This window comes from Hydra vulgaris, chromosome 13, assembly GCF_038396675.1.
Source record: "Hydra vulgaris chromosome 13, alternate assembly HydraT2T_AEP".
In the NCBI taxonomy this organism is placed as follows: domain Eukaryota; kingdom Metazoa; phylum Cnidaria; class Hydrozoa; order Anthoathecata; family Hydridae; genus Hydra; species Hydra vulgaris.
Genome location: NC_088932.1, coordinates 18,487,578 through 18,501,974, shown reverse-complemented (window position 1 = coordinate 18,501,974; position 14,397 = coordinate 18,487,578). Strand labels below are relative to the sequence as shown.

The following is a 14,397-nucleotide window of genomic DNA, read 5'->3' as shown; positions in this document are numbered from 1 at the left end:
ATGTCAAAGAGTGATCGCTGCTTAACACCTTTTCTGATCAACAGATTGACAAAATATAGCCCTATACCCTTAAACTTTGCAGATAATCACCTTCCATATGGCATGTGTTCAAACTGTCGTTTTCACTTGCAAAAAATAGACAAAGGAACATCAACAAAGCCATTTCCCAAGCTCTATGATTTTAACTCAATCATAATGAAGCAACAAACAAGAAACTCTCTGCCTTGTGATTGTATCATTTGTCAAATTGGCAAAACAAAATGCAAAGCACCATCTCGATTGGCTGTTGATACATATTATGAAAACTCAACTAAAAATGAAAAAAGATGTGCAAAATGTCTAACATTACTTGGGCCAAGATTACCCCATAAATGCACTGCTGGAGCCAGAAGTTCAAATCTGATTGCCCTAACAAAATCAAACACAAAAACTGCTGAAATTGTGGCATCTTCAGTATTAGGGACTCAAGATGCAACTCCAAATGGAACAGTTCGACTCAGCCAATCAGGTGGAGGTCCTAAATTACCATTAAAACTTGGTAAGTTTCTTATATGTGCCAATATTCATTAAAACTCAAACTTAAATTCTAATTTCAGAAAGAATAAACTCTTAGATAAGACAGTACTTATAATTTTGTACAAGGTTTACCTATTTGATGATTTCTCCTTGCATTAATGGAATTAATTAAATGCACATGCTTTAAAATATTTTAAAATTTCAGGCAAAGCTACTCCAACTCGACTGTTCAGAGATCCTCTTCCAGTTGAAAGCCTTGCAACTGTGCAACTTAATATAGGACTGTCCAATAATAAGATGACACAGCTTGTCTCAACCCTAAACTTTATTGCCCCTCAAAGACTTGTTGAGCCAAATTTTGCTAAGAAGTTTGCACAACACGGACAGATGTTCAAGGATCATTTTACTGTTTCTAAAATAAAATGTTCAACTAATGAGACTCTAAGAGATGTTGTGTATTGTAAAAATGTTGGTCACCTATTGCAATTTGTTTTATCAGCACGAGCTGTCCCTGAAGAACACATTGTAAAGGTTGGATTAGATGGTTGAGGTGACTTTCTAAAGATGAGTTTGGGTGTTCTTCAGATAGCTGCAGCATCAAACAGTCCTGTTTTGAAGTTTCCTAGGCTTTGCAGCTCTTCATTAAAGGATTCTGGAGTAAAGAAACAGCTAATAATAGCTATATCAGAAGGAATGCCTGAGAAATATGAGAATATCAAAAACCTTTTGAAGCTGACAGGTGCTAATTCTATTTCCTATATCTTGTCATGTGACATGAAAGTAGCTAACATTGTCTGTGGTCTTCAATCCCATGCCAGCAGACATCCTTGCTGTTGGTGTGATGCTGACTCCTCAAACCTTGGCACTTGTGGTTCCTTGAGAACTTTTGGAAGTATCAGAAAGGCTCATCAAGCATTTGTTAAGAAAGGAAGTGACTTAAAGAGTGCGAAGCATTTTGCAAATGTCATTAACAAACCTCTGCTCAATGCAACAGATGAGACACTAATTTTGAAAGCAATTCCACCTATGATGTTACATATGTTGTTGGGAGTTGTCAACCATCTGTACAAGAATCTGACCAACATTTGGCCAGATGGAAAGGATTGGCCTACGGAATTAAACATACTTCTTCAACCCTTTCATGGTGGTCATTTTCATGGACAACACTGTCACAAGCTTTTGAAAAATGTTGATATTCTATAACAAAAAATTCAAAAAGCAGCTGTAGATGCAGCACTTCCATTTGTTGAATCATTTCAACAATTTGAAAAGGTAGTCACAGCTTGCTTTGGAACAGAACTGGATGACAATTTTCAAAAGCGCATTGACAAATTCAAAGATGCCTATCTGGCACTTCCAATCTCAATCGCTCCAAAGGCCCACACTGTGTTCTCCCATGTGTCTCAGTTCATCTCTATCACCAATCAAGCTCTTCGACTTTATTTATTCAGAATATAAACATTTTGAAAGAAAAAATCTTTGTATAGTTGCCAAAGTTAAAATTTTGTCAAAAACCCATCTCTCAAATTTAGCCGGTATAGGAAAAAACTTATAATGCAAATTTCTCATCGGACGGAAATTAATGATTCTAAAATCATTTGTTCTGATATTTCATGGGTATGTACTTTGATCCCTCCAAAGGATTTTTTCGGGTGTTTTCATTGATGACTCACCCCAAAATTATGGAACAATGCATTATGAATGGTTCTAGCAAGCTTGCCTTTATCTCTAGTCATTAAACGGAAATATTTTTGAGTAGAGTAAAGCATCTATGTTTCAATAATAAAATAAAATAAAAGTTTAGAAGATTTGACTTTTTTGGGACTTTTGGCCACGGAAAAAAAATTCTGGCCCACTGTGACTTACTATGGTTTACGAGATTTTCGGATACGGATGTAACGAAACCAGTTTATTTTATTTTTACGCGCCAAGTAATTAAATTTTCTCCGAATAACGTATTGAAAAATTCAAAATGGTTTCTGAACCATCTTTTTACCGATAAAGTAACCTACTATAAAACTCGTGGATAGACTTAATCCATGATGCATCTTATGATCTAAAAATTCACTCATGGGTTCATAACGTGATACCTAGGATTCCAGTTTACAACATATACCTTCTGATGACTAATGTCGTAAATATATATGCATTTCATTAAAAAACAGTTATTTTTATGTCTACTTTGCTTAAAATTACTATTTAACTGTAATTTAGACATAGTTGTAAACTGGAGTTTCAGATCCAAATCAAATTTATCTTTATAAGTAATAACATTGATAGTTAAGGAAACCGTCATTTAGTCTATCCAGCTGATTATTTCTTGTTTTTGTACTAGTTTTTTAAATAAATTGAATTTCAATATCTATATAACTTTTAAAGAGCAGATTTTATAAAAAAACGCATATTTACACTTAAAAATTTTTTTTTTAAAAATACATAAGTTTATATTTATAGCCCTAATTCAATGCTAGAGAGGGTATATTTTTGCAGCTTTTGATAAAAATTAAAAAAACGCAGACGTTTTGGACCAAATTTCGTATTTCTTCAAAAAAAGCTTTGGGAATTTTTAAGACAAAAAAATCGCTGTGCGTTGTTAAATACCGTAACCTATCACGGTATTACGAATTAGTTACGGTATTTAACAAGTTATTTTTATTAACTATATTATTAATTAACAATATTGCAAATGCAAGCTAAAGACAAAACCACCAACCCCCTCCCCTCCCCCCTAATGGCGTGAAGTAATTTATGGTCGACCCCAAACGTAATTAAATACGTTATAAATATAATTTTTGTTACATTACTTCACGTTTTTTTTTAATTTAAATTACCTATTAAAGTGTATCTATGTTTGAGATTAAAGTGTAATCTATGTTTGAGATGTATTTTAGTTACGTCTCAAATCAAAATTTAGTTACGTTACGTCTCAATTGGTTAAACTTTAAAAAGTTTAAAAAAAAAACAACAATTGAGACATATCGTTGCGAATTGAAACTTTATTTTCTTTTTTCGTGCCAATTGAGACGAAGCTATTTTACAATAAAAAATAAAATATGATATTTAGCAATATGGCAATGATAAACAAACATTTACTTGATATTTAATTACAAATTAGAGAATGTAACCTTGCAACCTATGAGACGTAACGTAACTTTAAAATGTTATAGGGGATATACACTGTGACATTCAAAATAATAGAATAAGTATGACAAGTTGCATCAACCATATTTAATTGAGATAATTTTAGGCAAATATTTTGCATTTATTTGTCACTAGATTTTTAAAACGACTTTATTTAGATTGGATTTCCGTTAAATCTGTTTCAAGAATCGTGCTGCGGTGGTGTGCGGCTGTGGCGCAATGGTTAGAGCGCTTGCTTTAAAACCAAGAGATCTAGGGCTCGGAAAGAGCTCTTGACATATTTAGCGCTATTGGTAAGCAAGGAGGCGTAAACTTCCTATTTGAATGCTCTTCCGCGGTGGTAAGTTCATCTTGGGGCACCTAATACAACAAAAACAAAAATCGATAAAATTCGATTTAATCAAATTTCATCAGTTTAAAGACACTGTTTATCATACCTTCTATATTATAAAAAAAGAAAAAAGAAGGAATTTTAATATTTTCTTGGAACGTAAAATAAAAAAGTTAAAATGTATTTTTAGATTTTTGTAAAGGATTTCCCAGTTTAATTAAGAATTTGGATCAAGGTGAACGATTAGATGATATTGTGAATCATTTTCAATTACCCGAAAACGACCGTATAATGATTCTACTTGCCAATTGCGGTGGTGGAAATCCCACTATGTCGGTATTTGAAGAATTGAAACACAGTAAACCACATTTAGAAGTCAAAGATTTGTGCAAGTGCTTGGAAACTCTTGGTTTGAATCACGCACTAGAGTTCTTAAAACGTTTAAATTATTCAGACGAAGTAAAAATTTCCAATATTAGTAAAATAGATTTAACAAATTTAAGCTACAAACTTATCAGTTTTAACGCTAATGTAAAACCCTGGAAAGATGTTGCTCATGAACTGTGTAATTCTAAAGAAGATGTCAACAGAGTCGCAAAGACTGTCATGCTTCCAAATCAATATAGTCCCACAGAAAAGTTGTTCGAGATTTTATCAATGCGAACATCTACAACAATACAAGATTTTCTTATGGCATTAAAAAGTTGCAACGTTTATGACGCCTACGAGTTAATGTGTCAAAGTATTATTACGGAGATACAGAATTTGAAATGTAATCATGCTTAAGTCCAGAGATTGAAATCGCAAACGATGTAAAGGAATCAAAATAAAAACATTTTTTAACAAACTTTTTAATAACGACTATTAGCTAATTACCTTTACTTAAAATCACTGATAGTTACTGATAGTCCGCTTAACTTGACGCAAACTCATCGACACACAATGGTATACATTTTATAATTTGTATATATAACATTTGTACCCAAATAAAAATTTTATTTTTATTATGCGATTTAAACCGTTGAAAGTCTTTTGTCAATTTATTTTTTTAGTTTTAAAATGGCGAATGCTGTATAATATCTTAAATAAATGAATTTTTTTAATTATATATTTTTAAAATATTTTAAAAGAAATTGTATTACTTAGTATTATTTAAAAAGTTTTATATTCAAAAATTTAAGTATGTTTATCTTTTTTATTTTTTGTTCTCAGATTCCCAAATAATTGTTTTTTTTTCCTCCTGTAAGAGCAACCAAAAGCTTGCTTCGTTTCTAGACGATTTTAGATCAAGTATTATATATTCTAAAATCCTTGCCATAATATTTTACTACGCAAAAAAAGAAGAAAATCGATTTTTACGACGCATACGAAGTACCTACACGGTAGCGGAAATAATTTATTTGAAAAAAATTGTCCACTAGAAACGGTTTTTATTTTCGAAACCACGATACTATAGAACAACTATAATCCAAGTTTTAAAAATACCATGTCGACGTCTTTTAAAAAAAAGTAGTAAAGCGAGCAGGTCAAGGATTTTTAGTGTTCAAAATAGGTAACTTCCAGATATGGGGCAAACTTTAAATTTCGTAATATTGATACTGGTATCAAATAAGAATCTTTTACAAAAAATTACAGTTATTGGAGCTTGGGGAAAATATACACCTGAAAAACCCATTGTCCTAAATAAGGAAAGAATAAAAAAGTTTGTATTGTAGTAACTTAAAATAGATCAGAATTCATCTTAAAAGGTAATTTTTTTAAAAAAAAATTCCGTTTCGTTTTAAAATGACAACCAAGATAACTTTGAACCTCAAATAGAGGAGGGAAGAGGGGGGGTTTGAGAGTGTTAAGGACTTCATGATGTCAAAACTTTTGAACGTTAAAATGTTTTTTTACTAAATGAGAGTTTTACAGATGATCTTTATTCGCGTTCATAATGGTAGAGTTTTTTCTTAAATCCTCACATTGCCCCCTTCCCAAACAAAGATTCGGACCTTGGACCCTAAATTCATAGCAAATTTCAAAAAATACGTTAATTACTGTAAATAACTTTTACATTACAGGTTAAATGTATAAACAGCATTCCCTATTTTGTATACTTCTTTGTGGTATACTGCAAGAAAACTTATTAATATTATAAATTTTTTTTTATCTACTGCAGTAGTTAAAAAAAATATTTTAATTCATTAGTATTGCTCAAATAGTTTCATATCATTTCAGAATGCTATCATTAAAAAATTTCGTAAAGATAAAAGACCCTTTTCCTAATTTGTTTTTCAAAAAGATCAGGAATGACAAAAGTCTGACATTGAACAAGTACATAAGTTCTTTTTAAAATCATTTGATTTGAACAATATAAACTTTCCTAATGGTATTTTTACTAAATGTAAAAAAGCATTAGAAAGACTTGAAAAAGGATATAAAAACATTATTCTGAGTAAATTGTATGATTTCTCAAAAGTGAATGTTAGTATTCTTACCAGAAACCAATCATTCTGTGTTTGTGACATCTGTGAAATTTCTCGAACTACATTTACTAATCAGCATCTGAAAATAAAGAGAGAATCATGTTAAGTAAATGCATCATTACCTGGAAATATATAGTTGGTGCAGGGTAGTCATTGGACGAGGATTACTAAACCTTTGCACTCTCACAACAAGAAAAGAAAATTTAATAGAAGAAGTTGACAAAGGTAGGTATACATTTAAATCTTGATTTAATATTCATCAAGGTTGCAGGCAAAGGTAAAGAAATTGCCGTTGAACTATCAAAAAGCTCTGCGAAAGCGCTTTTTTCTGTTAAAAAAATTCCAATTTTTTTTTTTTTTAAAGTTTGTTTAAATAATAAAGAATAAGTGACAGAATTTAATGTAAAAAAAAAAAGTTTAGCTATGAGGAAGGCATAGGTAATAAAAAATACAAAGATGGTGGTGTAAATGAATTGTTAATTATTGGCTTGACGAAAAACGTAGCTGAATCTCATTCAAATTTTAAGAAAATTATCACAATTTTAAAGCTAAAAGACTTAAAATACTTTTGAGCTTTTGATATATAATCGGCCAATATATTTTTCAGAATTGAAAGTGCAGAATAACACATCCTTGCTCTTGGTGTAACATTAGCAAAGAATAAATGCAAGGTTTTCAAACTCATGGTGAGCTCAGAATTCTAGAAAGTATCCGTTCATCAGCTATTGCTTACAAAGTCGGCTGTAAAGATTTTTTTTTTTAATTAAGCTTTCAGCAACATTTTATACTAATTGCTTTAACCTGCACAATTTGTAGAAGATCTAGAAGTATCACCAAAAAAGCATGCTCTTATCAAACCAAATTCCAGTTCAAACAGAGTATTTTTAAAATTTAGATTATAATTATGCAAAATATATTTTTTGAATATATTTTTTAAATATATATATTTTTTAAATATACTTTTTTATATATTGGTTTCGAAAATGCAAATCGTTTCTGGCGGACATCTTTTTTCAAATAGTTACTTCCCCTATAGTGTGTACCATAAATAGAGTTACGCAAAAAATGTACAATAACTTTCGAACAGGATTTTTCCACGTCCACGATAATTAGCATTTATCTAACAGCTTTCGAGGAACCTATACATTTATAATAATAATGAGAAAGTTATGAAGAGATATAGATCTCTAATTCCAATAAATTTTATACTTGATTATAACAAGTAATCAAATTCTTTAAGATTTAGTGTTGAATTAATTTATGTGCTAAAAAGAAAAGTAATTATTTTAATAAACCTTCCTTAATAAATCATCTGATTTGATTTTAAATGATACACTTTTTGGAAAAAAAGAGTCAATAAAATTCTTAGAAATTCCTAGTGATGAAAATTTATCATGGCTTTCCCTCATAAATTTTATTCAATTAAAAATTAGTAAGACAATTGGTTTAATGTACCGAATTCGAGTACGTTTTAACATACCGAATATGTAATATCAGAAAGTTGGAAACTTGTTTATTTTGGCCTAACACATTGTTTTATTAACATTCCAATATAACATGGGCATATTAACTATTCCAATATTAAAAGATTTTAATGTAAATTATTTAAATGCATGAACTTGTATAATTGTGTATGTTTTTGTATCCATTGGGCGAAATAAAAATTTCTTGTTGTAACCAATAAAAAGTAAGAAATTAGCAACCAAAATAGTGACCAGTACTTATATTTCTTTAAAATATAATCACGCATGTTTACAAAAAAGTAAAATTAAATGTAAGTGAACTCTGCCCGCAATGTCGTTTCTTGGAAATGATGGTTTGAATTTTCATTGTTCAAACTAATATAGCGTAGTCGCTTTCTTAGAGTAGTCATTTTTTAAGGAGCAGTAGTAGTAACTTAGTAGGAGCATTTAATTTTTAATTTTATATTTTTGTGTTTCTAAACAAGTTATAGAACTCAATTTTTACATATGTATGTATGCATCTCAGGGGCTCATATATTTATTTATTTATATATATATATATATATATATATATATATATATATATATATATATATATATATATATATATATATATATATATATATATTTTCCTTTTTTTTTTTTTTTTTTGAAATTGTAAAGATATTAGTTTTTTATTTTTTGGAAAAAGTATTTTAAACGCGGTAAAATAATAGTTTTGAAAAAAAATTTATTTTAAGTTTATTAATTTTTTTTTGTAAAAATTAATTGCGCATTAGTATTATCAAAAAATAAATTTTTTTTTTCTTATTATTTTAACATTTGTATTAAAAGAAGAGTAATTTAAATAAGTATTTAAAAAATTTTGTTTTTTAAAAGTTTAGATTGTACAGTTTTTTTCAGGAAATCTTTTTAGAAAATGCTCAGGGTAGTTTTCCTTCAATAAAATGCTCATGGTCGTTGTCCTTCAATAATATCGTAAACCTTAGTTTTTTTAAAAAACAAAAACTTTCGAAATCCTTATTTAATTTCGCCTCTTTTGATACCCATGTTAGACCTTATTGGAAAAAAAAAAATTTTTTCGTTACTATTAGGAGGCAATTAATTTCAAAGACAAAATTATCAAGCTAAAAATTATTTTTTTTAAACTATTTTCCTTCTTAGTTTTAAACACTGTTTCCCACAAATAAAAAACTGCTCTTTATACAATTTAAAAAAAGGGAAAATTGACACACCCTTTTGTATATAGACACACCCAAATGTATATTGTTACCTAATCAATAAATATTCACAAAGTATTTAATATTTTTATTTTATATTTATCTTAGGTCGCAAAAAAACTTTTAATCATCAATCGGAACGTTAACTAAAAAATATTAAGGACCCCTGGGAGCTAATGGAATAAACCAATGGAGTACTTATAAATTGCTAAGAAATAATAACAAGTGTTCTGAATTTGGAATGGCATACCATGGACCAAAACGATGGAACGCTTTTTCAAAAAGTAGAAAGTTAAAATACGATAAAAATTGTTAAACTCCTCTAACTTTTTAATAAAAAATGAAATTTTAAAATTAGATACATAATCGTTTAATTTTTTTTCTAAATGAATATTGAATTCAATTATTTTTAGTTCTTTCTTTGTTTGATTGTCTCTTATTTTTTATATTTAAAATATTTGAATAACTATGGCTAAAAATATATTGATGTTTACTTTTTTGATTTAATGAAAATATTTATGAAAGCATTTTATTATTTTCTTATATTGGAATTGTACATAGTATTTTAACAATCTTTCTTTTTTTTTGTTTTAACTTGTAAAGCCACTTAGGGGCTTTACAAGCATGAAAACGTACTCTGTGAAAAGATTTTAGTGACTTCAGTCATCCCTATCTTCTTTGAGCTCTTGCCTAATTTTTATAAATCCACTTTTTTTTTATGTAAACATTTTTTTTTAATTATATTTTCTTGTTAAATGAACAGCAATGATACATAATAATTAAAGTGATGACTTTTTACCCTTGATGTCCTGAATTATTTTGCAGACTAAATTATTTTTAGTATGATATAGCAGACATTATTTTAATATGATTTTATGTTTTCACCTTTTTGCGTTGTCTGAATATAATAACAACCAAAGTTAATTATTTTCAATTAATTTTATAGCATGGTAGTTGCAAGTATTGTCAAGTCTCTAGATCAAATAATATAAAATAAAAAATATAGAAAAGTTGTTAAAGATCTTTTCTATCTCATTCTTTCGCAATTGTCTTTTTCTTAGCAAATTGTGATTTTGGCAGTGAATTCCATGAAGCAAAAAGCAACAAAAAAACTAAAATCTTGATTTTAGTAAATAAGGATAAATCACATTAAATGACCAACTATCATTGAACCATGATTGTTGGTTAATAAATGATCGCATTTGTTGTCCTTCAATTTATAAAAGTAATGTTCTATGTTGTTGATCTGAAGTTAAACTCATTCTTTTGTAATTTTTTGTCTTTCTTGAATTTATGAAAAAACTACATATGATTTTAAAGCGTTAAATTATTTTTTTTTAACTTCTTTACATTAACATATCTATATGCAATAAGTGTTCAATAATGAAAATATATACATTTTCATTAATGATATATATATATATATATATATATATATATATATATATATATATATATATATATATATATGTATATATATATATATATATATATATATATATATATATATATATATATATATATATATATATATATATACATAGATTGAAATCTAGTATAGATAAGTAAATATTCATGATAACCCATTAACCCGGAGTTGTCTACAGAAAGTATTTGGCATAAAACTGTAAGTTAATAGCTATTAGCACTGAAACCTCTGGATGAGATGGGTAGTTATTGACTATCGTAACAACCTTTCTTTGTTGCTTTTCGAACTTATGATCGAGCTTGCACAAAAGTTGTTTTCATCTATTTTTTTTTATTTTTTTAAGATCGATATCTACAAGAAAGGTTAAGAACGGATATGAAGCATTAACAGATTTCCGAATTTAAAATGTTGAAATTTTTTCACCGATAGCCTTTGACAACAGAACATGCTGCATTTTTTATCTGAAAATCGCTTTTCTTAAAAGTGAAAAGATGTTCATGGGATTGAAGACGATACCAAGTTCATCTAAATTAAAAATATCCTTTAGTTTTTATATAGCTAATATTGTTGGTAAAGTTGTTTCTTCTCAAAACATGCAGCCATATCTTTGAAAACATTTCAGAGACAACCTTGTAATTAATGCTTTGGCTTGAAATAAGGAATATTGTTCGAGAATTTACCTTTACTTTTAACCACTCAAACATCCATTTCATGGTTTAAAATTTTTTTAATTGAACGCAAGTGCAAATTTAAAAGCTTTTTTTAATTGGTTTATTAATCTTAGAATTTATAACCTTTGATTGAATATTGTTACAACACATTTATATAAATCATCTCAACAAAGCAATAAAGACTTGAATAATTAGAAACAATCGAAACTTTGGATTTAACTTTACCATAGAAGAATAACAATACCATATATGGTTTAATTTTACTATAGAAGAATAACGATGCTATATATACTAATAACAATAGAATATAGTGTTGCATGCAATTGCGTAGCAAGGGTGGTAAGCACCCAGGGTCAAAATGACTGCATAGACGCCTTTTTATAATTTTATAAAAATTAAATATATTAAATATATTCAAAAATATACATAATAAAAAGACCTTTTTTTTCTTTGTATATTTTTTTTGGCGCTCTCTAAACCCAGGGTCAAAGCCTAGTTGGGCACCCATTTGCTACGCTACTGGCTGCATTTATAATAAAATATGAGTTGTAGTACTTTAGACTCATAAAATATATAAAGAGATTTTAAATTCAAAAATTTACAGTGTCAAAAGTCTCTGTTACAGGCTAATTAGCTTCACATTCCCTCCAAAAAGTTCAGGACTAACAGTTTAATTAAGCTAAGTCTAAATTTTTTTTCGATATATTATTTTACAGCTCTTTATTCTAAATGGTTGCCCGCTGGAAACCACAGCCTAAATGCAAGGTCTTTCCATATGGGCCCCAGAAAGTACCCGGGGTCACAATCCGGCGGGATCGCGGAGAGTTTTTCATATGGATCCCAGTGACGAACCATATGGGCCCAATACGGCACCCATATCTCAATATTTGCTGAGTATAGAGTGGTTAATTTTCTTAAGGTGTTTCACTCAATTTAAAGATTCAAATTAAATCTTTTTCCACGGACAAAATAAAAGTATTTCAAAATTTTTATCATATGGTACCATATTTTGAACGCTACCTTTCCATATAAGTGGCGGTTTTGGGTCAGCTCTGTTAGCATTATCAAGATCCATAATAACCGTGGGTTTGATCTTTATTGCTTTAACAACAAAAACGTTATTTATGTTATCTTCATTTAAAAAACAAGGTTCCAATTTGTGACTTTTTAACTCTACTGTTCTTTGGCGTTTGATCTTTAGTTCTACAGATTTTCAGATCTACTTTTTTTTATTTTGTTTTTTTGTTTCACTACACACGATCAGTGTTAACTTTTTTATTCTAATTTAACGCTTTTTAAGTTTGAAAAAGAAAAATTACCGAGCTATGGTGGACTTCGTATTAAGCCTAACATTTTTTGTCCACTTGAACTTGACACTTTCCAGTTAGACCTAACATCTTTCTTTATCTTCTGTTGTACTATTTTGACGCGGAGGCTTTTTCATTAGCGATCAAAACTGACTTTAGAATAGAGAGCTTTCCACTACCGTGAACAACAAAACCTCAAAATACAGCAGTCAGCAGACCATTTGAACTTTTATGCAGGGTTGTTAAGTTTGCTCGTGTATTCTTTGAAAGGTATAATATTTGAAAAATCAAGTGGTTCAGTTCATTACTCAAAAACCTCAGAACCTCGCTCTTGAAGATTTTAATCTTAAAATGTATAAAGGGTTTGACAAGATAGAGTAGATTAATAACATCGCTTTAAAATATTAGACGCTATCTTATATATTAGGCTGAGTAGAAGTTTGAACCGGCGATCAGTAAAAAAAATTGAGAAAATGCTCTACAAAAATAGTTTTTAAGACTGTTTACCTTTGCCACTTTGAGAAAAGACTATATTGATAAATAGTTAAATAATGTAAAAATTTTGGTATTTAGTAAGCATGTTGCCTTTTTCAAAAAAGTGTTATGGAACGTTTATAAAGAGCCATTTTCCATAATCTGTGTCATTTTATTTCATAAATTTTAACTTTTAATATTTAAGCGATTTATACTTGCAGCTTCATATATTTACTTCATTATTACTAGTTTTTTTTATTTTTGAACATTTAATTAATTATTATTAATTATATAAAGTTAATAATTTATATTTAATTATTATTAATTATATTTATAATTAATTATTAATTATTTATTACTAATAAATTATTAGTTCTTTTAATTAATAATTATAGTTCTTTTAATTAATAATTATTAATTGTATATAATAATTAATAAATGATTAACTATTATTATTTACTTTTAATTAATTATTAGTTTTAACTAATTATTACTTATTATTAAAATAATTATTACTAAAGCTAGAATTCTAAAAAATATATAAACAGTTTTTGTTTATTATTTTTAAATAATTCTATTATACAAATATTTTATTATTTATAAATGCTTTAAAACATGTAATAAAGCTATTAGGCCGGGTGAATAAGAATTAGCAATTGCTTTTACTCAGTTATTGGCCAGCTTTTCGTGAATAAAAACTTAAAAAATTTTCCTAAAGTTTTTATTCACGTACGGCAGAGCAATTACTGAGTAAATTGCTTAAGGTGGTAGGGATGTAAATAGTGATCGAAAAAAAAATCTTGTCAAATTATTTTTTTATGGTGGAATTTCACTCTTTGATACGTCTATTTTCATGCAACTAACATTGGGAACAATAAAAAAAATTTCTTAGTCCATATTTACACTTTAAAATACTCTGAGGTAGCATCAGAGTCCCTAGTTACCGTAAACAGAAGTTTATTCTTTATTTTCCTCTCATAATATGTGCCTTATTTTACTCAGAACATTCACAAGGATGTATCTGCTATGTCTTTAGGGGTCTAAATATCATATTTTGAAGTCACAAACATTACTCAGACAGATAAATAAGCTGATTGAACAATTTATACTTTATATTATTTACAAAAATTTATTCTTTAGAAAACCGTATGTCTTTGAATTTAGGTTGTTTTAATAATTAATACAATGAAATTTCATAAAAAAAAAACACATAAAAAAAAAATTTTTTTTCCTCGAATCAAAAAAAGAAAATGGAATGGTATTGTTTCAAAACGACCAAAATTTATTGTGACACCTTGTGTTATTGGTGAATCCCTTCAATCATCCTCAGCAAAAAAGATTTCTTATACTGTTGATCAGTCTAACTCAAAGAGTTTG

General features: G+C 28.3%; 1 protein-coding gene across 2 annotated transcripts in view; it reads left to right on the top strand.

Annotated features, from left to right (window-relative positions):
* The window catches only part of LOC136089258 (uncharacterized), a 91,123-nt gene extending 81,733 nt beyond the window's left edge, over positions 1-9,390 (top strand). The window contains exon 7 of one of the 2 annotated variants that reach the window (XM_065815093.1): positions 9,248-9,390. In XM_065815093.1, the coding sequence (XP_065671165.1) occupies positions 9,248-9,285 (38 nt within the window). In that variant the 3' untranslated portion in view covers positions 9,286-9,390. Of the gene's footprint in view, positions 1-4,178; positions 5,081-9,247 lie in introns of those variants that run through there. The other variant, XM_065815092.1, reaches the window with a different exon arrangement.
* Positions 9,391-14,397: the final 5,007 nt, after the last annotated feature.